The sequence below is a fragment of the Vanellus vanellus genome (genome assembly GCF_965231255.1).
Source record: "Vanellus vanellus genome assembly, chromosome: 16".
Taxonomy (NCBI): domain Eukaryota; kingdom Metazoa; phylum Chordata; class Aves; order Charadriiformes; family Charadriidae; genus Vanellus; species Vanellus vanellus.
The window spans coordinates 14825170-14851488 of record NC_138921.1 but is presented as its reverse complement, the minus strand read 5'-3'; the positions used below and the strand labels follow the sequence as shown (position 1 = coordinate 14851488).

The 26319-nt window shown below is 42.7% G+C and overlaps 1 protein-coding gene across 2 annotated transcripts in view; it reads left to right on the top strand.

Moving 5' to 3' along the window:
- Positions 1–3443: 3443 nt before the first annotated feature.
- The window catches only part of ATXN2 (ataxin 2), a 52644-nt gene continuing 29768 nt past the window's right edge, over positions 3444–26319 (top strand). For both annotated transcript variants that reach the window (XM_082491503.1, XM_082491504.1), the window contains exons 1-8: positions 3444–3941; positions 10748–10784; positions 12442–12501; positions 13233–13304; positions 13527–13677; positions 21678–21802; positions 23073–23164; positions 25863–26060. In XM_082491503.1, the coding sequence (XP_082347629.1) occupies positions 3811–3941; positions 10748–10784; positions 12442–12501; positions 13233–13304; positions 13527–13677; positions 21678–21802; positions 23073–23164; positions 25863–26060 (866 nt within the window). In that variant the 5' untranslated portion in view covers positions 3444–3810. The remainder of the gene's footprint in view (positions 3942–10747; positions 10785–12441; positions 12502–13232; positions 13305–13526; positions 13678–21677; positions 21803–23072; positions 23165–25862; positions 26061–26319) is intronic.

The window sequence follows — 26319 nt, the reverse complement described above, 5'->3', positions numbered from 1 at the left end:
CTCCAAGAACAGGGTTAGGGATAATGGCACTAAGTAACAGAAGTCTTCAGGGAAGAGAAAACACATGCGTAGAAATGCTCAGTTCTGTGAGCTTCTCCAGCAGCTGATTTTGCTTAAACTCAATGCTGAGCGCCTGTGCCGGTTGTCCCTCGGTAGGCACGCGTGTTTCATCTTGTTGAGTGCTGTTGAGGATCACCCTGCCTGGGTAGCTCAAGGAAGAGAGCACAAACCTAACAGCAGGTTAGATCAAGGAAACGTTACATCACGTAGCACTTCCTGGTAAGTAATGATCTTATCAGACTCATTCATCCTCATATGCAAACACAGCCTGCACATGTAGTCGCAAATCCGAACGAAAATAGTAGTCTTGGAAAAAAGAGCAGCTCCAATCATCTGGAATGTGGACAGAAAGGGCAAAACCAAACATGGTTCTCCATGAGAAATTGTTGCTTTTCTTTCTTGACCACAGAGCAGGTGATTTTGAATCCTGAACGCTTCTACAGCTAGACCACCGCATCGGCTGGTGGCCGGGCTTCGTCAAACCTCATTTTTAACTAAACTAGTAGCTATAATGGTAGGGAATGGCCAAAAAGGGGAGAAATTATTCGAGCCAAACCACAAAGTAATAAATACAGAATATTGGGAATGGTGGGCTGTCAAAGAAGAGCCTATGCAGGTAGAAGTAAAGGGAATGATGTGCCGTCGTGGCAGTATAATCACATTATGCTGGAAATGTGGGTAGTCCGCTGTAGATGTGCGCTCACAACAGAAAGGTGATGGGCAGTGTCTGCGTCAGCGGTCACCAAAGAAGCTGGCTGTCACTGGAAACCAACCTGCAGGTTCTCTGGTGGTCCCTACTGCCGGAGGTATTTTACATTGGGTTGCTTCTATATTTACTTTTAATGGTTTTGGTTTTTTTTAACAAAGATGGTCAACAAACAAAAACGGGAGGGCACAATGAAAGCCAAACAGAGCTTAACAAAACAAAGAAGACATTGAAGGAGAAAACAAGTCAAACTGCAACTGCACTTGAGTCATTACTGCAGACATGAACACAAGTCTTATTCATACACCGCTTTCCAAGCATGTAATGTCACCCCAAAATGTAGTTTAGTATGTTCATACCATGTCTTGGAAACCCCCTCTGCCGAGGGAACTTATTTCTGTATTTTTGACACCCTTGGATATCAAGGGTTCCACCTTGGGCAGCAGGAGCCCGCAGCAATGCTGCCGCTTCGCAAGGCTGCAGTTTCTCTAACAGTTCTTAACCTTTAGCCACATAAATAGTGACTAATCACGGCGCACTGTAAACATTCTTAGCTGAAAAAGCATTGAAGTAATGTCCTTTAAAAAACCCCAACTGTTAAGTGACCTGGATATGTTATACTCAGTCTCTTAGCAGACTTCCTTGTGCTTTTTCTTGCTAACTTTCTTTTAAAATGCAAAGCGCGCTGATGAAACACACCAAGTCAGTCATCTTTGCTAGCTGCAGCTTACTTTAGTTGGTTTCAAGTCATATTTTGGCTCTTCGGGTTCCTTTCCTGCTGCGTTTCTCCTAGTGTGGTAGCGCTTGGAGGCCCCCTGTGCGTGTGGATATATATAAAGGCCTTAGCTTTTCTTAGGTAACATCAGTTACCCCATCATGTGCAGTGAAAGACTTCTGTTTTTGAAGTAAATGGTCCTAAAACTTGTTCTAGTGGTAGCCTGAGCTGTCTGCAGCTCCGCAGGTGCTAGTTGCCTCCCACAGAAACTCTTGGTCTGCGGAAATCCTCGCTATCGTTCTCTCTCGATTCCATGGCTACGAAATAGCAAAGGGTCCTGTGAGTTCACTAAAGCGATTGAAAAACGTAGTTTCCTTAAAACGGCTGGCCCTGTCTAGGGCAAGTATTTTCAATGGAAAAATTCTTTGCGCTGAGCCCGTTTCGGCTACTATCTGTCACCTAGCTAATAACGCATTAACCACAAGGTTATTTGGGCCTGTGAGGTAAAACAAAACAAGCAGCTTAACAGTCAAAAGTGTAGGGAAAAATGCTAATTTAAGAAAGCTGTTAAATATTTGTTATCTTTTTACCATTGTGTGTTGCCACCCACAACTCTCCCAACCGCATGGGAAAGCTGTTGCTTCACAAGCAAGGTGTATAAATAATGCCTGCTAAGAGCACCGCTCCTTTTTATTACATTTGAATCCTGTGGGATTTCTGGAGCATTTCTATGAATAAACTCTGAGCATTTTGAGTAACCATGGCTATAAATCAATTTAGCTCTTGGTTTTCATGTTACATCTGCTCTTACCAATCCTATACGTACAGAGATTTTTAACAGGAGAGACCAGACTTTATTTTTATGTATTGGTGCGAGTCGGTGAACCCACCGCGCCGCATCAAGCGCGTACCACGGGCACGGCGGAGCCGAATAGTCGCTGCACCTTGAATTTCTGCAGGAAGCCTGCTGATGGTGGACGGGTAACAACATGGAGCGATGGGAAAACTGGCGTCTCAAATATTCTGTGCCTGTCAGTGCAATGCAAAATTTAATTTCTTTGGACTGCAGGGGGGGAGGGGGGGGGAGAGACACCAAAGCCAGACATCTGTAATACTAAGGGGTTGCCAGCAAGGAACGTGGCGATCCCTGCAGCCCCATCTTGCTTCCCTGCGGCTGGCTGCACGGGCAGCAGGGCCGCGGGATGCGTTCGGTGGCGATAGTTCGGTATCTCGGTGGTTAAAGGTAGGAGCCGGTCCTCAGCTTCGCTAGCGAGCGAGGCTGTGAGGGGGGTGGGGGGGGAGGAGGGGGGAGCTGGGGTTCTCCATTTCGCCTTTCACAGCCAGTCGGTGGCTCGGCCATTTTTTTCTGAATTTTGTTGTCTCTCCATGATGTCTGGTTTCTTTTGAACCATGCGCTGCCAGGCCCAGCCCGAGGCCGCCCTCCCACTCCTGCTCGCCCGGGGTGGAAGGGGGGCGGGGGGGGGGGGGGGGAGAAGGGGGCCCCGGCGGGCAGCGGCAGGCCCGGGCGGGGCCAACCTCTGCCCCGGCCAGGCCTCGGCCTGCGGGCCGGCCCGGGGAGGAGGCCGCAACCCAGGCCCCTGCGCCGCCGGGCGAGGGGGAACGCTCCCCTCAGGGGCCGGGGCCTGCGGGCCGCCCTCCCTTCCCCACCCGCAGCGGCCGCGCCGGGGGTGTTCGCCCGGCTGGTACCGGCTGGGGTCTGCCCTTGCGGCTACCGCGGGGCGAGGGGTGAAGGCGGGGAGGGCGGGGGGCTGTGCCCGCAGGGGCCTCACGGCACCGCCGGACCGAGCCCGGCCCGTCCCCTCAGCGGGGCCGGGGCTGCGGCGGGAGCTGCCGCCGTCCCGCGCCGCCGCCGCCTCACGTGTCCCCCTCCCCTCCCCGCCTCCCGCCTCCGCCCCTTCACCCGCCGCAGCACCACCGCGGCTCCCTCCGACTTCCCGTAAAGAGTCCGCGCCTTTCGCCCGCTCCACCGCCGCCGCATCGCCGCACACCCCCACCCCGCCGCCACCTCGCTACCGCTGCGGGGGTACCCGAGAGGCAGCAGGGGCGACCACCGCTCCCCTCCGCCCCGCCGTTCCCCTCACCCGCCGGCCCGCTCCAGCCTTCCCTCCCCATCTCCCTCCCTTCCCCCCCCCCCCTTCCCTCACGCGGATCCCTCCGCGCCGCGCTCCGCTCCCTCCGCCCCGCTCGCACTGTTTGGGAGCAACCGGCCGAGCCAGCGGCGCCCCGGCCCCGCCAGCGCAGCGAGGCCCCGCGGACCGGCCCTCGCCCAGCCCCGGCGCGCACCCCCGGGCCCCTCTCCCCTCTCGTCATGTCTCTCAAGCAAGCGGCGGCGGCAGCGCAGGCCGCCGGCAACAACCGCAAGCCCCCCGGCGGCGGCGGCGGTGGCGGCGGCCCCGGCCTCCCGTCAGCTGCGGGCGGCGGGAGGCAGAACATGGGCAGGTGGGTGCGTGGCGGCGGCGGGCGCGGTCCCGGCCCCGGCCCCGCCGCGGAGAGCCCGGCGCGGGGGCCGCTCCCCCCGCCACCTCCCCCCCCCCCCCCCTCCGCCTTTGCACCGGCCTCCATGGGCGGCGGCGGCGGCGCGGCCGGGAGGGGGAGCGGGGCCTGCTGCATGGCGGGGGGACGCGGCGCGGGCCCGGCCCGGCGCGGGGGGCTCCGCCCGGCGGGGCGGGAGCCGGCATGGCGGCGGGCGGGGCGGACGCAGGCCCGCCGAGGGGCCCGCCGGTTCCGCAGTGGCGGCGGGGCGAGGCCGCCAGGCCAGGCCGCGGCCGGGTGCCCTTCAGGCGGCCCGGGGACGGCGGAGGGCACGGCGGGACCTCCATTTTTCCGAAGCGGGGCGGCGGAGACGAAGCCCCCCGCGGCCTGGCGGGGCCTGTGGCGGGGGCGAGGGGCGCCGCTTTCCCCCGGGCCAACGTGACCCGCCTGCTGAGGAGGCGGCGGCGGGGGGGGGGAGGCGGGGGGCGGCGGGGGCGAGGCGGCCGCACGTGCGCGGGGGGACGGCGGCGGGAAGGTGCCGACCGCGATGGCGGCGGGGCCGGAGCCGGGGGGCGGCGGGGCCGTCCCGGGCGGGGGAGGGGGGCTGCGTTCCTGCCTTGTGGAAGTCGGCGGAGGCCCGCCTGCGGTGGAGCACCTTCAGCCTACTGGGCTTTATTTTTATTTATTTTAAGAGATATATATGTATTTTTTTTTTTTTTTTAATTTAAATCGTAATAAAATTCTCGCGGGAAGGCAGGCCGCGGGAGCACTCGCTGGTCTCGGAGGTGGATGGTGGTTCTGAGATTTGGGGGGCGGGAGTCGGGGCTCTGCGGCAGACTGGGGGTCGTCCCCCCCTCCCTCTCCCCGGTGTGTCCCCCCCACTCCCGCTGTGTTTCCCCCCGTCCCCCCTCCCCACGCACGCTGCGGAGGCCCTGCTGTCTCATACTGCCTCTGGAAGGCTGATCCTGCTGGGAGAGCATTAGCTATACAAATTCACACGTATTTAAGGGAGAGGAGAGGAGGGGAGGGGGGAAAAAAAAATAATTACACTTTCTAGTGGTGTGAATTTTTCCAGTGCTGTGGGGGTCACAACAAACAATCGAAGCAGGACGGTAACAGTTTTGAAGGTCACAGTCACTCAGAGCAGTTTCATTTCAAGTTTTATTCGTCTTGCTCTTTAACTTGATTTTTTTATTCTTACTCATTTTTGTGTGTTGGGAATAAAATAAAATTTACAGTGGCCCCATTGTTGGACATCACTGGAAATAAGGTTTTACTTTGTTACCAGTCTGGAACTGGAAGCAGCAAAGCTTTGGTAGGGTTGAAAAGGACAAAATAAACTTAAATAACAACAATAATACCCCAATGCTTCATTGAAATGATTTAATAGTTTTTACATATGGCTGTCTAGGTTGAACATGATGTTTACTGTGCTTTGCTAAACAGTTATCCCTGCCAAAACACAGTGGCACCTTAGAGGTTAAAGTGAAGGGCAACAAAACCTACAGCTTTTTTTTTTTTTTTTCTAAATTCAGTATGATGGTGAACACTTGTCTCTGTAGATTAGGGGATATGATCTTCAATTTCTCTCTCAAGTTTTAAGATTAAAGCCACTGGGGTTTCTCCCACCAATGTCGCCTTTCTACTTTTGTTGGATAAATTCCACTTCAGAAGTCCTTAGGAAGTTCTAGCGGGGCTGCTAAACAACCGGCGTGCTCCCTCAGAGGTGTTCATACTGTCTTTTCTGTTAATCACATTTTCAAGTTATTTCTGAATGAAAGGTCCGTAAAATCGCAATCCCCAGGCTAATGGAGCCCCGTGGAACACCTTCAGAGAACTCCTATTGCTGTCATAAAGAAAAGTCTTGGCTTTTGGGAGTACAGATTCAAGGATGGTTCACGCTGCAAATCTGTTCATGTAAATGAAAAGCTGAGTGACTTTTCTGTTAGAAACATCAAATTTTGGTTTAGCTGGCCTGCATCTTGGTTTCAGTTTGGAGCATTATATTATTTAATAGAAACTTAAACATATCCAGTTTATGCCAAGCTTTCTTCCTAGCGGTTTTGCGACTCATTTTCCTACAGCACCAGCATTCTCTTTCATATCTTCTTGAGGTGCAAAAGAATGTTTTGTATCATGTCTAAGTTTCCCTTAAAGGCTTAGATTTGGGTAGAAGTGTCATTGATAGTTAACAGTCCTGGACCTAATTTTCTGCTGTGTGTTTATTACCATAAGACTTAATTGGGCTGAGCACCTGGTCCTTTTATATCTGATAATGAGTGGAGGGTCAGCTTTGCTCACTACATTTGTTTCCGTGGTTTCATAATGATGGATATATATATTTCATATTAAAAAAGGTAAAATATTGTGTGAACGAATAAGACATTCCAATATTTGCTTTCATGATATTAATAATTTCTTTTACATAAAGAGAAAAATCATAAATGAAGGTATCTTTAAAGATGTTCAAGAAAAGCAAGCAAGAAGAATTAATACCCTTTTTTTTATATATAAAGAGGCACTAAGTGAAATGCTGTGTTTGTTTAATGACAACTCTGTATGCAATATGGCAGATGGGAAATGGGGCTGTAGGGGGATGCCAATAGCATGTTGAACTGTAATTGGAGAAAACGTAGACCTTGTCACACAAACCTGCTCTGATACGCTAGTCAAAACATTATCTAATACCTACTTTTTGTGGTTTAGCTCAGTTTTGCCCTTATACGAGCACAGGAAAGTTAGCTGTCCTATGATTGAAACTTGCATCTGTCCCAGCATTCCTTCAAGCCCTGCATCCTTTTTTGTTATCATTTTTTCCCCATTATTATTTTACCTGAAGACAAAACACCTGAGGCTCAGGTTTTGGATTGTTACATGTCTAGTTACAGTTGTGACAGAAGGTATTTTTCCTTTTTATTTGGTAACTTTTTTGCCTAACCGGACTTGGGAGTCCTTTAAGAATACTCTAAGTTACTGTCTTTTGTAAATGACCTTTCCCATTGAAAAATTAAAACTGAAATGATCCCACGTTGCGTAGCTTGCTTTTGAGACTTGTCTACTCTCTTCCTTTTTCCTTGACATCCTTTTTTATTACCTTAACTAAAGGCTTAAGTAAAGGGCAGAAGAGAGGTGTCCATTCTGTTCAGAGAGAAGTAATTGGGAATATCGAGTGCCGAGGCGCTCTGATATAATGGAAGTGACTGTTCTGGAGGTTTGATCACATGTGCCATTCAGAGTTTTTCTAGTTTGTTCTAACGTCTTTGTGTGTGACGGTTTTAATGCAACCGTGCTAAACTGCTGAGCCAAATGAATGGATAACCTGCAGGTCTCTTTCCTTATCGCTGCTCATGCGCTCTGGTATGATGTTATAGACCCATTTTTGAGTAAGTTTTAATTCAACGACTGATTCATGGCAGTGTATATGGAGAAGGTTCTTCAATGACTAAGCCCATCCACAGTCTACAGATGTGCACTGGGTCAGACTTGAGCCAGGTCACTTACCTCTTCATACTCTACAGAGGCTGTCACTTTGTAAAGAGACAGGAGTTGACATTATTGATGTCAGTATTGGGGAAAACTATAGAAAACGGTGCTGGAGGACTTCTTGTATAACCTTAATTTGACAGCTTTGATTCATTTGACTTACATAGACAAGTATTGCACTTAAATGAAACTTTGTACTTCTGATTTCTCCCTTAGAAGAGAGCTTTACCAGCTCTCTGCTCTTGTAATGAAAGTTCTTTAGAGTATCCTGTAAATTTGTTTTCAAAGCTGTAGTAATGTCAGCCACTGCTCCAGAAACATCTATTCGCTCTGGTAAAGTCTTTGTAGTTGCACTTCTGCTCTAGACATTAATGGCAGTATGGTTGCATTCGTTTCTTAGTCTCAAAGCGAAGATGCTGCTGGGGAGAAAAGCTGAGACTTTCTTTCACATCCTGGAAACACTTGTGGCCCTTGCATTAGTTTTCACTTAACTGGAAAAATATAAATGCGTGACCTTGTTTTGCTTATACAAACGCTCTACTTGGCATGTAAACATTAGGGTGGGAGGTGAGGGATGCTGAGGAATAGGATAGTAAGCACTCATAAAAATAGAAAAAATTTTGCAAGTTGCTGCTGGGGAAAATGTTTATTGTGCAGCATTTGGGATTAAGCCCTTATGGAGACTTTCACTCTTAAGGTGTAACTGCTGGCCTGCAATGAGCTGGCTACTAAGTTTTAATTGCTTGGTCATTACTTTGTCTGGTGCAGCATTTTTCTGACTTTGTGACTTTGCTACCCCAAAGCAGAGGGTTTAAAACAAGTTGGATTTGCCAGGCTGCTGTGCCCTCTCCCAGGCTTACCTTTAACCACATTTCTGCAATACAAAATGTATTTTTTATTTTATTTACTGTACTTACTGTAATCAAGATGTGGTTTTAGGTAGCAGTGCCAAGTTGCTAGTGACCCTTCTATTTTCCCCCACCCCCATTTCTTAGTGCTACTCTCCTGTTTTAAATTGTGTTAAACTTCTGGCAAAGACCATCTACTTTCTGCTTTTGTAAAGGTCCTAGTTTTTTTCCAGATGATGCATCAAAGATGTGTCAAAGGGTAGTTTGAACTTGAATCTTCACCTGTTGGAATGTAAACCTCAAGTTGATGGCCTTGGTTTTAGCAGAAGATGCACCTAGTCTTGATTGAATTGTAGCATTGGCAGAATTGGTGAATGTCTGTCTTTTTTTATCTTGGTGAATGTCTTTCATTTTTTCTAATAGTTTGTGTAGCTGGAAAACAAGAGGTCAGATCTGTAGAGAGATCTGTTAGATCAGAATAGCATACAGAATTTCTGCAGTTAGCTTAGCTCTTGGTCTGATGTAGAAGTTAGGACCTCTTGCCAACATGGATGTGCACAATGGGATTGTTTCTTAAAGAAACGTGGGTAGGAACAGTAATTTTGAAAATGCGGTAGGAGATGGAGAATCTAGAACACTTAGGTTGGTGCTTAAAGGGAATACTCCAAACTTTCTGACCAGTCTAGCAACCCAATTATTTAAGTTCTAAGAATACACTAAAAATGGGAGTGGCTTTCTATTTCAAAGACAGGATGCTCTTCTACTTTTGGCCATTTCTATAGCTGATGGAGGAAGGGATACCTTCTAAAATCTTTGAGACCAGCAGAGGGAACTGACTTTGGCCGTGTTCTTTGAAAGACCATGTCCTCGGTGCTTTTGATGGTAATAAAAGGAAAAATCAGGACTGGACTGTACCTCTCTTTTATTTGGGTGTTTCACGTCCGGTGAATTGACTTTCAGAAAGAAGAGGATCATTCATCTGAATATTATGCAAAAATTACATTCCAGGTTCACAAAGGGTTTGCTTCAGCACCGTGCTGTAGGTAGCCATTTGACAAATGGCAGGCTTAGTAAACGGTGAGACTTGCTTGTCTCCAGAGCGAGTCTGAAGTTGTGACACTGCCTTATGGAAAGTAAAGGCTGATAGGTAATTAAATAAAGGCTATTTGCAGTAGGGTTTTTTCGTGAGATTAGTACTCTGCAAGTATTCTGAAAATGTCAGCGAGACATCTGAAATCTGCAGTTATTGCCAATCAGCAAATGTCATCAGTGTGCGTGATGCTGTATGAGACTACACTGCTGTTTCAGAAGCGTGTTTTCTTAAACGAGTCAGGTGATAGTTTAGTGGCTTTTCATTTTTTCCTCATTAAGGCTTTTCATGGTTCTCTGATGGACTTGCTTATTTCTGCAGAATTTATTGGAGGGTTATTTATGTTCATTGGGATAAGTTCCTTTGATTTCTTGACTAACTCAAGAGCCCTATTTATAAGGGCATGTTTGGGGAGCAAGGTTGTATTCAACCACAGCATAGTGTTTTCAAAAGCAATTGAATGCAGCTGACATTCGGTTGGATTTAGATGTCAATGGATGTTTTGAAACGTAGACATGATTCTTTGAGTCTCTCTAAATGGCCGTGCATCGGTAAGGTGGGTCTATTTAAAAAAAGGATTTTTAAAAAATAAAACAGAAGGCTTAATTTTGCCTCACGTTACCATGTAGCTGTTGGGACATGCAAGCTGCAGGGATGCTGTTGGGACTCAGATGACTGAGGTGGAGGGCACACACTGTTGCACCTCAGGTTGGAAGATATTAAGAGCATACGGGTTAATTTAAAAGCTTTTTGAAGTGTCCAGAGTGCTACACATTGACAGGTTCGCATTAAAAGTAGTCAGTGGTTTTGAGGGGATGGAGAGACTTAATTATTGTTTCATCTGCTGCATTGTGACAGTAGTTATAAGCAGCTGTGTTGGTAGGGCCTTACGGTCAGGGCTGCTTGCAACATGGGTCAGTTATTTGGGTGGCCCTTAGTCGAAGGGACAGTGATGACGTCCTGAGCCTCTCATCTTAGAGAGGGGACCCTGGAGGAAGTACGGATTGGACTTGAAAGTGGTTTTTGGTTTTGGACTTTGCTTTGGTTACAGGATTCTGCTTAAAAGGATGTTCGGATTTTTATAATGACATAGGCTTGGTATTTTCTTCTTTTTGTCCTTTTGGTTTATTGTAGGTAACCCTCGTGCCTGCTAAGCAGTGTTACTTGCTTGTAGGTCAGTAGTTTGGAGGGGGCCCTGTAGTTGTCAGGTTCTGCTCTAGGGGGGTGCTGTTTTTCTCTGATCCCATTCTTGACACTAAATTAAGATGGGTTTTTGAATTCTTACGTGTTAAGAAATTAACCGGTTTTGGCAGGGTTTTCTAATCATAACCCATGTACGTATTTAATTTCAGAGGTCGCAGCAGTGGCAAAGGACCGCCTCAGCCTACGGTAAGTATATGTTTTTTCCTCATTGTACCACTTCAAGTTATGAGGAAACAACTCCTGTACACAGTGAACCCAAGTATCAACAGAAGAATAGCAGATACTGGAATATTCTCTCAATTTTTTCCTTTGGCTACCGTGACAATAGACTGAGATCCGCTTTTCTAAAGATGTAGCATCTTGCATTCGTTTAAGTCTCTTGGGAGGGTGAAGGGTCACTTGAAATTTCTGACTACACTAATGTAAATCTTCTGCATTTTTTTGCAATTATAGTTCTAGATACAGGTAAGATTTAACTTAAGGCAATGCTTTTCCTATCTGAAGACTCTTAACGTTGGCTTCTCCCTTAAACAGATTACAGTAAGGCAGCATTCAGTTAAATAAAAATAACAATTTTGTTTAGCTTTACTATAAAATAGCTAGCCCAGTATTACCAGTAACCTGAATGCATAGCTTTAGTTATTGTCGAGGCTATATATTGTTAAAGTACTTGACTTGTACTTGACTTGTAGGACATAATTTTATCAAAGCTAAAGATACAGATCTCGATTTAAAGAGTGGATCTTTGAACTGCGCTAATCAAATATTTGGTAATTTTCAAGGTTTTCAAGGATAACTAATTTTGGGGAATGGGGCAGAAGCAGGAAGGTTTAAAAGGACTTACAGCTTACTTACGTAAATGTTTGTTGAAGATATTGAGGCTCTTCAGTAGAAATAAAGAAGCTTTGAGGAAGAGTTGTGAAAAAAGTTGTATGCAAACACTAAACATCAAAAAAGTGTTAGTCTTTACGTCCTCTGTACTGAGGGCTGAGCATAGGAGCGTCCTTAAACGTGTCTTCAGACCAGGAAGCGTGGCTAACATGCAGGAGTAAGTAGATTAAGTAGCTGACAGTTTAAAAGATATGTTGTCAGTTTAAAAAGCTCAAAATACGGTGAGGTCCTTGCATGTTTCAGCATCTCTTGTTTCACAAGCATGAAGTCGACAGGGAGAGATACCAGATTTTGCAAAAAAAAATGCAGATATCTTTGCCATTTTATGTATGCTTATGCGAGTGTGTTGTCTAGCACCCTGGGTGGTACTAGGTCAGGTCTCCTAGGTAGGATCTCCATTCCTGATACTGCAGTGAATTACTTTTGACTAATTTTACGATAGGTTTTGTAGCTCTTTGGCGCTCCATGATTTGATGACTTTAGCTTCTGTTAATGCACGTAGTCAGGTCTGTTAGATGAAAAGATGTAGTTTGGTGGGCCCTGAAAGCACCTTTTTACTTCTACAGCAGTTGAAGTACCTTATCCTCTTGATGCCTCTTAAACCAGAGAGGGATGTTAGCAGGGCTTTTCCAGCTAGGAGTCTGTGCATATGACCTTCACCCAACTCGCAAGAGAATGTCCTTATTGAGTGACGTTAGGGGCACTCTCTGTAATGTTGGTCTTGTTTGAAAGGCTGCACAGATCTTGAATTGATCAGAAAAAGGGGTAAGGGTCCTCTGGAAATCTCATCTGACCGAAGTTCTATGTATATTGACTGAGTACGGTTTTGGATTAGTGTTTGTAGGAACTAGTATGTGCTGATGAAAGCCTGCGCTATTTTTGGCACATTGACTTTTTGAATTGTTACAGGTGTTTCTCATGTATTCACGACAACATTTTTTTTCTTTTTCAGATTTCTTTTGATGGCATCTATGCAAACATGAGAATGGTTCACATACTTACATCAGTTGTTGTAAGTCTTGGTACTTGGAAGGAGGGTAAACGGTTTCTATAGTGACATAGAATTGTTAACTAGTCCAGTAATTGTAATATAACAGAGTGAATATTAAACTTTAACAGTAGGCATCTTTGGCCAAGATTAAACTTTAAAGAATCACAGTAATAGCTATTCTGTATTTTTGACTTGGAAAGGTTCAGATACAACTTGCAGAGGTATAGCAAATGTCTTACATACACTGGTTTTATTTTGAAATTTCTGTCTGTAGAGGGGTTATGGATAAATAAAATGAGTTTTTATACAGGGAGTGGAAGCCTTTTCCCCCCAAATTGTAAGGGAAATCCCGACATGGCAAAATTTAGTAACACAGACTGTCCCGCATCTGGTAGAGTCCAGGCTAGGCCTTCATCCTTATTTGTACCCACACATACGCGGAGATTTTGTTTTCGCGCAAAAACTTGTTTGTGTGCATAACTGGTCAAGAGTCTTGTGAGTACCAAATATGCTTCTGTGAGTATCTTCAAATCCCTTCACAACAAATTTTGGTATGCACCCAGCTGTTTGCATCTGCAGAACACAGTAGCGTATTTATAAACAGGCAAATCTTGAATGAGTAGATTTGACTAAAAACTGAGCTGTATTTTTACATGTTGTACTTATGTAAAAAATAGGTCTTTGAGGAAAACACTCAAGTGTCATTTGTCAGGCTGGTAGAAAGCTATATTTTCATTTTTCTTGCATTTCAGGGATCCAAATGTGAAGTACAGGTGAAAAATGGTGGTATATATGAAGGAGTTTTTAAAACCTACAGTCCTAAGGTAATTTTGTTCATTTTGACTCTTCCCTATTTTAGAATTTTAGGCAATGTTTGATTAAAATTTGGGTATTTACTCTGAATTATTTTGACTATTTATGTCTAGGTGTACACAAGCAGGTTCATTTTTGCAAACTATTGTAAATGTCTATTTTTCAAGTATGTGAAGTTATTGAGGAGCTTATTGTGCATTAAGTTAGTGTTTTCTTTTTTATATCTCTAATAGTGTGATTTAGTGCTTGATGCTGCTCATCGGAAAACTGCAGAATCCAGTTTGGGGCCAAAACGTGAAGACATACTAGAGAGTATCTTGTTCAAGTCTTCAGATTTTGTTATGGTGCATTTTAAGGATATGGATACCAATTATGCGAGAAGAGGTATACTTGTTTTTAAAGTTGTCTGTATCTTAAGATCATAAGTCAAGATTTTCAAAGTAAATGTTTTAGGATCCAAAAACTGAAGTTCACATTTAGAGTCTTAATGAGCATGGAACATCCAAGTATCCCATAAAGTCAATGGAAAGAGCAGGTGCTCAGCATCTCCCGAAATCAGAAATTTATCAAAATTTTTAAAATGGATTCCAGAACCTTTGTGAGGGCACACTGCTTTGAGTGGCTGTTTTAGTTATCTGGAAAACAAATCCTTAGTGGTGTTACAAAACATTTTACAGGTTTTGTGGGAGATTTTTTTTTTCTTTTTTGTAAATGTCATTCTAAACGGGTCTATTAAATGTTATACGGCAATCCATGAACACACACATTCTTTATAAAAATGTCATTGTTCATAGTTGGTGTATATATAAAGTCTGTATTTATTTAGGTAACTTTTGTCCCAGAATGTCAATTCATATAAATATTCTAAAAATACTACTGCAAATGGAGCTAAAAATTCTTTAGGAAAATCCACTATTTGTGTTTTTAATTTCTGCTTCTACTACTTGTAGATCTATAGGTAAGGCTCTTCAAAATACAGAAGAACCTAGTGAGGTGGCAGGCAGGTGGTCTTAAAATCTTGAAACCATCAGAACTAAACAATTTTACAGGCAGTCTTCAACTTTTTCTTTTAACTTTTGACCTCCAAGACACTAATTATTTTTCTGGAACCTAAAAGACTCGTAAGTCTGACAGCTCTAGTTCCTTTGCTGATTTTTTTTTTTTTTTTCTTTTTTACTTTGGGTAGCAAATCTCAAGGGGTTTTATACTTCTGTTCCTGACTTGCTGGTTTAAGAAATAAAAGCAGATGCATTTCACTCCATGTGCCATGGAGTGAAATTGCATATGTGTGCCTGTTCAGGCTGCTCAATGACTGTCAGCGGGAGCTAAGTGGTTATTGTAACACACATGCGTTATTCCCATGTAGCCGTGACTTAGAGATGCGTAGGGACTGGTGGGCATTTAATGAGATTTTTCTCTTTTCACCTTGTGTTTGTACATGGCTGTGTTCTTGCCTGATTTAAAGCTGAAGAATGAGAGGCTTGTTGTTTCAAGGAATTTGCTTTTCCCAGAAGAAGATGCATAATGTCAGAGCAAATGTAGCATTGAAATGCAGATAAGTTCCAGGTTCTGGATGGGACTTTGAATTTAGATTACATGAGAGCTGTTTTATAATGGGTCTGCTATGAACGTCACTTTAGTGTAAATGCAACCTGGGCTCTCTGTTACCCAATCTTTATAGATTTTGAGCAGATAGAATGAAGAATATACTAGTACTTCTAGGAATAATTACTCAAAGGAGGTTTTCTAGAAGAAAATTACTGCTTCAGGTTGAACAGTTGCTCAGTTCACGTTATTAGGTGGAATGTTTTCAAATCCAAATCTCTTAAGTAGCTGGAGAGGAGAGCTGAAATAAAGCTGTAGAGACTTGGAGCAAGATAAACCGGAGGCTGCAAAACTTGATAACTCGTAGTGGGTAACTTAATCTGCTTTCCATTTTGTCTCAAAAATGGAAATGACACTCGAAAGCGTTAAGTCAGTCTCTGATCAGACCTGTAAATTAGAGCAACAAAGGGTCCTCTGCTTCTTAGGAAATTAAATAAGCAAAGGTTCAAAAGAATGGAAGTGTATGAACACGCGTGCGGGAACTGCTGGCCTTTTGTTCTTACAAATGAGCCCAAATCTTCATGGTACCGAGTCAGACAAGGCTGTGTGATTCACAGTGCAAACTGAGTCTGGACTCCTAGGTGAGGCGATGGTGCTCCTTGCTGCGCTTGTGTTGGGAATGGTTACTGTCTGGTGCCCAGAGAATTTTGACAGTGTTGCGCATACCCAGGAGCAAATATTTTAAAATTGCCTTGTCCTCAGTGTTTTTTGGCTTTCACAGACAAGTTTGTCGATAATGTGGACATACCTGGTTGGAAAGGCAGCTTGCTCTCGCTTTCTTAAAAATGTAATCAAACGAAAGGGCGCTTCACAAGCAGTGTTGCCATGGGAAAGGCTTACCTGGAGTAGGATTTGTTGGGATCTGTGTAGGTGGTTTCTCCTACCCTTTGGGAGACTGCTAGATTGTTGAGGGGGCCTTGAAGTAAACTTAATTTCTGCAAAAAAAATGGGAAATTTTAGTGCATCCTGAATTCCTGGCTCACTATAAATATCTGGAGTTATACGGATTTTTATTCTGGCATTTGCTTCTCTGCTGAGCTGAAGGAGTGTGGACGAAGGGTGCTCCTGGCGGTGGGTCTTGATCTTCTGACTTACCAGAGACGTTGGCTGCATTGCCGGCCTGTCTGACCCAGTCAGACAGAGAGACTGGAAGAGTACTGGAAAACAGCAGCAGGTGGGGAGAAGCGGAGTGGGCTGGATTCTCCTTTCAGAGGAGTGCAGTTGTCTCTGAAGGAACCATCTGAAACAGTCTGTCAAGCCTCGTTCATTGCTATCGTACTCGTGCAGCTTTGGAGCAGCGAGCTGATAATTCATCCTGCAGCTACATCAGTAGTGCGAGCGCAGGGGAGGTAACGGCAGGACGGGCTTGGGGTGAAACCACCTCGTTTGGAAGCAGCAGTCTTAGATTTGCTTGTGCCAAGTGTCACGTTGCACCTTTAAACGCGCAGGTGGAGAAAGTGTGGTTCCTGCCCAGATTGTAGAAATTAGAAGGTTTGGAAGAAAAAATAGTAGGTCTGCCTGGATAGGGATGTTCTAACCGTTTATGTTTAAAAAAAAAAAAAAAAGATAATCTGTCCCTACTTCCCGGGCCCTTATTTGCAACTCTGTCGGTCTGCGTAGGCCTTTGTGCTCATGTAGATTCCTGTTAGGCTTCAAAACGGCTGGAAAGGGGGTCACCTGAGGGTCTCTCACTGTGGAACTGGGGCTTTCTGCAGCGCAGGCAGGCTGATGAATGAAACATGCATTGGAGGACTCGGGTGAAATTGTATTATATCCATCATCCCCCTTTCAAACTATTCAGTCTGCATTTAAAGAGGGACAGGCACTGTCTTCTGCATGTAGCAGTGGAAGTCAACTGCTAAAAATCCACTGTAATGTGCAAGTTGAATTCTTTAGCTGTACGTTAGCGTGGAACGTCTCTCTGCTTGACCTTCTGAGGCAAAGGTGACATGCCTAGATCTCAGTTGCTGGATTACTCAGGCTGCATGAATGAAAGAGGAGGGTGTATTTCTCCTGTGTCCTATAGAACAAGCTTCTAGCAGCGTCTCCTGTAGTCCTAAACACTGATCAGTCGAGCGTGCTGGTTTGCATATGATTCAAATTTGAGTAAGGCTTCAGAATTGCCTTCTTGGCTTCTCTTTAAAGACGAGACAATGCAACATCATAAGTGCTGTTAAAGTAAAAGGCTTCTACAATGTTTTTATTGGGTTTTTTGGCACCATTACTGCACTCTGAGAAAAATATTACAAATCCAATGAAAAAAGGCAGAAGAGAATTGGCGATTTAAGTTTTTCTTTGAATTAGCACTGAAAGTGGCATCCTTCCAGAGAAAGTGTTGCAAGGGGAATAGCAGTAGGCATAGTATGAACAAAGGAAGGAAGTGTTGGCTCTGCAAAGCTGGTAATAACTGGTTTTCGTGTTTCTAATCAGTAGTAAGTAGTTACAAAACAAATGAGAGTTTACTGTTGAAACCTTTAAGATGAAACCTCAGTTTACTTTGGGCCATGCTAAACTCGATCAAAGCTCGCAGTGTGCGGCGTGAACACCTTTGGCACAAAATGCCGATGGGTTTAATAGCATTTGAACTGCAGAGTTGCACTTAATTGCACATTTGTGCTCTTCACCATTAGTAGCTCAAAATATGTTTGCAAAACCAAGCATGTTAAACACTGAAATGAATTAAACCTGGACTCTTAATTGCTCTATTCTGGCTTTTTTTTTCTTTAACTCATTTAATAGCGCATACTTGAAGAATTTGTCCAAGCTGAGTTTTTCTTAGAATGTGTATATTTAATTTGCCTTTACTTAATGTGAATTTCTGTTGCATAGAATTGTCCTTGGGATTTTCTTTTCCAGTTAGCAGGATTTAAAACAAGGAAGGAGGTCTTTGATATCGAACAAATTTGCTTAGGAGATGTCACATTAAGCAGGTACAGAGGCAACAGGGGCTAATTGAGTGTTACAGCTCAAGCTCTTTGTTTGACCAGTTTTCATTTGATCTTTAACTTGGGTTTTACCATGTAGAAAAGGAATTGATTAAAAATTTGGCCGGGTCAAGGTGTCACATGAATTGCTCATTCAACAGCTCAGAGATAGGAGGCACCAGCTAAGGGGGAGGCTGAGCCTGGGCAGTCAGTATCTTGTCTGTTATTACGCTGCCAGTCGGCGCTTGTGGCAGCAGGTCATATTTTACCTTCTGCTTTGCTAATAATCTTAAGAGCAGCACTTTTGTTTTGGAATTTGTAGAAATTTATTTTTTATATAAGTTTTCGATTTTGTTGCTCGTTAATTTTGGTAAAGTCTTGTTTGACTTGCTGCATTTTTAACCTCAGTGTCCCATGTGCCCGCCTAGCTGTTTATTCCAGGAAAATAGTGATCTGTGCCTTGAGGTACCATTCTGCTACATTTAAACTTTGCCTGGATGCTCCCGAGACCATATTGTCTGACTATAAGTTTGCCTTTGTAGCTTGAATTTCTCCTAACTGGATTTTCTTTGAGTTGTAGAGGTTAAACTGATGTTGTAGTCTCACTTGTGACTTTCATTCTAAAGTGAGAGAGAAATGAAGAGCAGTGAAGCTTCCTGAGCCCCATGATGTACGGGATTCTACTGGGAAACTTAGCACTGACTGTTCACATCTTACTCAGATCTGTAGCATTCATGAGGCAGTGAAGTTTTTGGTTTGGCTTGTTTCCCCCCCCCGCCCCCCACCTCATCTGTATCATTATAATTTTTAACAGCACTCTGCTAATGTTTATGTGGCTTTTTAAATAAGAAAATTAGTGGGTTGAGTAGATGAGTCTTAAGTGACTATTTTATTCATGGTATCCAAAAGGGCACAGTTGTGTGTGGAGTTTGTCTGAAGTAATTTAATAGATATTAAAGAAACACCCTTCTAAAATACAGAAGATTACCTCCATCAGGTGCTGTCATCAGTCCTCCTAACTCCTATTTATCTAATTTTATTGGAGAAGAGTTCCCTCGACCTCCAGTGAGGTGGTGTAGAAGCAAATTTCAGTTTCTGAACTGACATAAGCAGCCTCCAACTTGCATTTGGTGTAAAATGTCCAATCTGAGAGGATCAGACGTGAAACACTGAATTAATGATGTTAAGCACAGAAGCAGCACTGGTCCATCTGGGCTATGGCAGTGTTAGCTACAGGGTATTGATAAGGGAAATGTAGAGTTTCTGAACACAAGTGCCTTTTGCCTCCCTGTTGAAATGTGCTCTTTCGTTACTGCTTAACTGTGGATTGAGGTAGCGCTGTGTTACTGTGTAGTTTCAGATGGCATATAAACAAATCATAAACATATCAGGTTTTATAGTATATCTTAAAAGCTGTTTGTATGAAGGGAAACGGAGACATTTTCTTTCAAGTTGTATACCTTAGAAATCTGTAGGCTATTTGGAGGGGTGTTTTTTGTGAAGCAAAATGGGGCTGTTAATAGGTGGGAATATTCCTGAAGTTTTACTATGGAAATGATCTTTGCAAGGTGGGAGATGTATAATCGGTTGGAGTATGTCTGTGAGAGGGACTCAAAGTTTTGCCTGAACTCAGTCGTATAATGTGAAAAAAAAAAAAAATCCACCTGTATTTATATCTGACGTCTTCCAATTTTTTCTCTCTCCATATCTGTTGTAGTTCCTTCAGAAACAGGTAACTTTTTTGGCAGTCACTCTCTCTCTCTCTGCATCTTGCCTTTCATAATGCTTTTGTTATCATAATATATAACGGAAACTTAATATCTTTGCTCGCACATTTCTGGCACTATAAAACATGCATGCGTAACTTCACAGAATCATTCAGACTATCTTGCGGTTAGTTGGTGACTTCTATTCTCACCCTTGATTTTTACCTATTCTGAACAGTTGAAAATGCAACGATTGAAATTTTGCATCAGCACATAGGTAGTGCAATGATACGATGACTCTGTTTCAGAACAGTTTCCAAGTAATCCCAGAACGCGCCTGCTAAAGGCGTAGCGTTTAGTGACGGACTAAAATTTAATCTCACTCGAAAGTGTTAACCTCCAGCCGCGGAGGTATTGTCACGGCTTTGGTTGGCAGACTGTGACATCTCGCAAGGTGATTGATGCAGGTTTTTGCAATTTCACATGAGCCCTAACAGCGGTGTGCCTGGTTAGGTGTCTTTCTTTCGTTTGGCTTTCTTTTCTTATTTTACTGATTCTTTTGTATTGGAAATGAATGTTTAGCTAATAAGCTCTTACTTTTCATACATCTTCTGTAACATTTTGTTTCATATAAGCTTATTAACAACGCTTAATTGCTTACCCATAGTTCCTTTGGTCTGTGTATGAGTTGAGCGAGCATTTCATGAGATAGTGCTGAATGTGATTAGACAGACTAAGCACAGTTAACTTTTATGACAGATTATACCATATACATGCAGAACTTCACTATGAAATTGGGTAAAACGAGGAATCATAAGCTATGTCAGCAGTCTCTCTTTTAAAAAAACGTTTAAAAACTGTAACATCGGTGGCCAACTTCATACGTTGTGAATTCTCTTCACGATGGCTTTAAAGTTCATTTTTCTTAGTAAGATTTCAGATCTTGCCAGAAGTTAATTTAAGCCACATTCTTCCATATCTGCCTGGTGGTTTGATCTCATTTTTTCTAAAGGTCTGAAATGTTTGCTGCTTATTTTATCAGTAGAACGATAATAGGAAATTGTAGATTGAAGGCTTATTTATTTTAGGTTTGTTTATTTATTTATTTGTAAGCTTATAACAAGCTTAGTTTATTTTTTTAAGGTTCCTTCTGTTTAAGTAATTTAAGAATTTGCAGGCAGCTCTGAGATTTAGTTGCTTACAAATACAAAAACTTGACTTCCTTGATGAATGGCTTTGGATGTTTGGTTGTTGGTTTTTTTACAGCATTTTAATATTGGAGTATTATGCCTTCTTAACCCTGGTTTGAATGAAACGTGAACAAGTGAGAACAAAAGCTCCTGATCTTTTTTTTTTTATATATGTTTTTATAATTTACATAAACAATAGCAGACCCTTACTGCTTAATGCACCTAATGGTATATTTATTTTCATGTGTTGTTGAGAACAAGAGGTAGAGAGTTTCTGAATCTTGCTGTGTGATTTGGGTAAGCTGCTGCTTGCAAAAGCTCTCGCAGGAAAGAGGACGTCTCCGTTCACGTCACAGTGAACGGGCGCACCAAGCTAATGGATAATTGAGTTACTCTGCAAAGGGGGTAAAAGTATGTGCGTGCATGCTGGTGTGTTGAGGAGCTGCGGAAGTAGAAGAAACTTGGGTATTTGAAAGGAAACTTGGATTCTGCCCGTTTATTTAGGGAATGGGGTTGGGTTGCATTCATGCTTTTTTGATATTTGCATAGTATGTTAGTGTGCAGCTATGTGGGCTGTTTAGAAAAGCGTATTATACAAGTTTTGGGTTTTCTAGAGGAATGGGGATCCTCAGGTAGTTGTGTTTTGTTTTGTTAATTAAAAAATACATATAGTTTGTGTAAAATACTTTGAAATAACTGAAAGTAATTACTGCTGTTCTTTCATATATTAGAAGTTAGTCTGTACTTTCATAGTTATTCTAAGTATGAAGTAGGGACCTTTGCAATGCAGTCCTATTGAATACAGCGACCCCAAGAGAAGGCGAATGATAATTAATGTGCCTGTGATTCGGCTGTATTTGGTTGTTCCTCAGGTCGACTAGTGTGTACAGTGTCTTCCCAAATTGATTAATCGCTTAACCAAACTGATTTTACCCCCATCCCTCCCCACTCCGTTGTAGATGCTTTTACTGATTCAGCCATCAGTGCTAAAGTAAATGGTGAACACAAGGAAAAGGATCTTGAACCGTGGGATGGAGGAGAGACCACCGCTACGGAGGAGCTTGAGGCATTAGAGACAGATGTTGTAAGTAATGCTTTTTTATCATCTGTGACAGTCTATAGAAAATAAGCTGTTTCTCTGGACATGCCTTGCAACAATTCCTTAATTTTAATCTAGCAGTGAACTTTTGACTAAAATTGCTGGCCTGCATTGTATGAGTGTGTGTTCAGTCTTTGCTAGCAGCTGCCACGGTACTTTTTTACGATTTGAATAAGAATAGCTGGATTTCAGATGCCACTTTTGGCAAATGTTGACAGATGGAGCTGCTGTGGTAAGGGACTTGTTTGACTCATGGACTGGCTGAAAGAGGAGCTTTTATTAAGGGCTCCAGATTCAGCAATACACTGAAATGATTTACGTTTAATCAGAGCATTCCTGTCTGACTATCATTGCATTTGGAAATTATGGCGAAATTGTGCTTAGCTAACTGTCTCTGAGGTAAGATGTAGGAAATTGATGGAAGTCTGACCCATGGCTTAATAAGCACAGATACAATCTCAGTAGATTATGAATCGTTAGATGAAGAATATGGCCTCAGATGACATCTCTTGATATATTATAGCGAGTCAGCTTTTACTCAACCATGCATTCTTTTTAGTAAGGTACTCGGACTGCAATATGTTAAAGAAAAACGATAATATATACTGATTAGAGGAGAATCTAGTCATGTTACTGTAAAGCGTATTAACTTTGTCTGGGTAGAACAGTTATCCTGTCAATTTTAGTGTACCTGTTGTACAGCTGAGATTAGAGTACTTAATACTGTCAGTGCTTTTATAAAACATTCAAAACATTTATCGTTGTGCTTGAGTGCTGTAATAGCGATTTCACTAAAGTGGGGAAGTTGTGCAGATCAACAGGGGTCTTCTGCCTGTGGTGTGTGTGTCTCCGATAATTGCATTAGTAGTGCATGTGAAGAGGTTCAGCACTTGCCACAGTGAGGGACACTTATAATGTTCAAAAGTGTCAATTTGCACTTTCTGGAAAAGGCGTTTGTGTATTTATTTCTTGCTAGCCAGTAATCTTCTAGTACAGAGTGGGCATGGTACTTAAACAAAACAGCAGCAACAGACAACCTCAACAAACAAAACACTGGCTTTTGAAGGTAAAATCTGTGCATCTTATGAACTAAGTTCCCTGAAATAAATTGTGGCTTTAGTAACTTTGTTATCTGGGCAGTGAATTCATAGGCCCAGGAAAAAGGGCAAGAGATGTAATTTCTGCCATCAGCCCTTAATTTTAAGGGAATGTGTTTCCAGTGTCATTTTGAAAAACAAGCATCGTTTTCTTCTAGTCTAATGGATGGGATCCCAATGACATGTTTCGTTACAATGAAGAAAATTATGGTGTAGTATCAACTTATGACAGCAGTTTATCTTCTTATACGTAAGTTCCAAAATATTTTGTTACTAGATTTGTATTTAATGTTCTCCCTGGTTTGACAAACTTTGTATTCTGCAGATAATTTTACGTACTTTCTGAAGTTGTGAAATTGAATAACTGCAAAAGCAATGAATGAATAGTACTTAAGAAACCTTGCCAGCCTTCTGTGAATAGTTAGATGTAGTAATCATATATTCCCTTAAACAGGCACATTTCATTTCCCTTGCAATATTTTCTGAAATTAGGCGTGCAATAATGCTTATTTCTTACAAAAACTTTTATGAATAGGGTGGAAAATACCAAATTGTGAAACTATAATCTGTCTTTACATAGTTGCTATACCTGTAGTTTGTGTTTAACCTAGCAGAACAGTTTTACTAAACCCTAATTTTATTGAGACTTGTGTGCTGTCGGTAGCTTGTTCAGCAGACTTGTCCAGATCTAAACTAAAGTTTCGGTTACAATCTGGTAGTAACTTGACTATAGAAGCAGTAGAAAGCCTACTCTGGCTATTTTGGTAGTGTGGACCTGTTCCCGGTAGTCTGCAGCTATAATGTTAACTGCAAAACAAATCAATTGCAGATGTTCAGCAGCCATTGTGAAAGGTCGTTAACCCCCAAAGCATAAACTAATTTTTGAATGTCCAGGAATTGCAGTGAATATTTCGATCTATATGTAGAATTGGAGCACTTGCCTACAGGTCTCTGGTTCAACAATTTTTACTATTTTGTTAAAATAGACCTGTAACGTGGTGATAATCAAAGTGGTTTAATCGGCTTACATTTGAATCCTAGGGAAGCTGTTCTTTCGTATACTTCACTGCTCTAAGTACTTTTTGTACTTTTGAACTTTAGTCTTCCATCTTTCTGCTTTATGGATATTAATGGAAACAGATTAAAAACATGAAGGTGGCTTTAAATTGCCAGAGACAAATACCATTGTTTCCCAGTCAAGCAGCTTGCTTTGCGTATCAGTCTGCTAAACTGGGAAACCTTTTTCCTCATTCTCCAAGTATGTGGTGAGCAGCAGTGTAGCTAAATGCTTATGTCTGCAACTGAAGGATTGTAAAGGATTAATTATTTGATTGTTTTCTCTTCCTGGAGCTAAGCATTAGCAGGTATAGTTTGTCAAACTGCACAAAGGTGCCAGTTTGGTGTTGTAGCAAGCATACCGCGGTAGTATGTTGATCAGCTGCTGTACGCGCTTCTCTCATCACCGGGGTTCTGAACGGTGTCATCTTGCCCATCCCCTTGTTTCATCTTCAACGGCCTTTTCCCTGTTAGAAAATGTAAAATCGTTCTTTTGCATGTTTAGATTGCCATCAGTCCTACTGCATACATCCCTTCATTTTTTTTCAGTCACTTTCAATAAGTGAGGATGTATTGGGTGTTCTCCTTTCTTGTCTGTACGCTTAATACAGGGTAAGCGAGGCCCATCACTTCAGGTTTGTATGCAGTGTGTTCGTGCATATCTTACTTGAGCCAAAGCTTTACGCTGAAGGGTAAGGTTTTTATTTAATATTCTTGCAGTTACCATTGATAAGGTAATGTCCCAGTAGATGTCCCAACTGGCCAAAAATGTGAGTGTGGGGAAAAACTTGTGATGCAGTAGCTGAGTGCCGGCTTGGAATTTGGCAAAGCCACTTGTTTTCCTAGTTCTGCAACCAACACTTGAGTAATCTTGCATATATTATTTCATATTTGGCTTGTACCTCCACCTACTTTCTGTGTTGTTCTTTTTTATATTATTCAAAATATGTGCAGTAGTGATTATATAATGCCCAGCATAACTTGGGCCAAGCCTCAACTGTGTTCTGTATATTTATGTAGTCTATTCTAAAGTAAGGTTGGATGAAACAATTTTTGGAACTCAAAATTAGAATCAAAGACAAAGCAAACAGTTGTTTTATAAAACCTGATACTTAAACAAAAATTAGAACAGGTAAAAACCAAAAACATGGGTGGGCAGAAGGAGGTAGCAGATACGATGTCCATATCTAGTTATCTCTTTCAGTGTTTCATTGCTCATGTATGGAATTCTTGGTGGCTTTCCTAAGGGAGCTACGTCTCCTTTTTGCAATATGCTGTTACCTAATATAGATAGACGGGATGAATGGTTTTGAGGTCCTAGGACATGGCAAATGAGTCGTGGGTTTCTGGTCCCGTGCTCTAATGTATTGCCTTCATCTTTTCTGCAGTTTTTCATAACAGCAAGAGCTGAAATTCGATGGCTGGAATTAGCAAAGAATTAAACATATAACTGTTTAATTTCAGTAGGACTGGGGACTCTTTTGTCTGTTGGGAATGTGTAAATAGCTAAAGAAATTCAAATTTGGTCTCTTACGGTAGCTTCCTGTCTAAACAACAGACTAGGGCTTTTTATTACTCATATACTCAACCGTGTTAAAAGTTGGAGCCTTTGCATGGCTTTTAGGGACTGGGGATTTTGCAAGTGATACGGAAAAGCCCCACACCCTGACCTCGGGTCTCTAGGCAGGTAAATGACACTGAATTTCTACGTAATATCAAACCAGTCCAGGAATATTGACATACTTTTACTAAAAAAAGGCAGTGAGTCTACTGAATTAAAAGCAAGGTTTTTTACTCTGACTTGGTTAGAATTAACGCTATGTAATTTTTTGTAGCTCCTTTGTGCTTTTGAATGCATTTCAGAGATTCTTTTCCTTTCCATTGTCTTTTAGGGTGCCATTAGAAAGAGATAATTCAGAAGAGTTTTTAAAACGGGAAGCCAGAGCAACTCAATTAGCAGAGGAAATTGAATCAAGTGCCCAATACAAAGCTCGGGTTGCCTTGGAAAATGATGAAAGAACAGAAGAAGAAAAATATACTGCTGTTCAGAGAAATGCTAATGAACGAGAAGGACATGGTGTGAACACTAGGTACTTGCATATACTATGAATGGTATTTTTATTTAAATGATGTACATATTTTGGTACAGTAGCAATTTACTCATTGAAACTGTGCTTTTTCAGCAGGGCTGATGAGGTTAGGAACCTTGTGTAAACAATCACATGCTGTTTTTGGCACTCATGCTGACTTGTACACCTCTGCCTGGCCCTGTATTATCTCTGTAGTGAAACAGACTTCCCCATTCTGGTATGGCACTGTGGTGAATTCATACCAAATTACAGGAAAGGG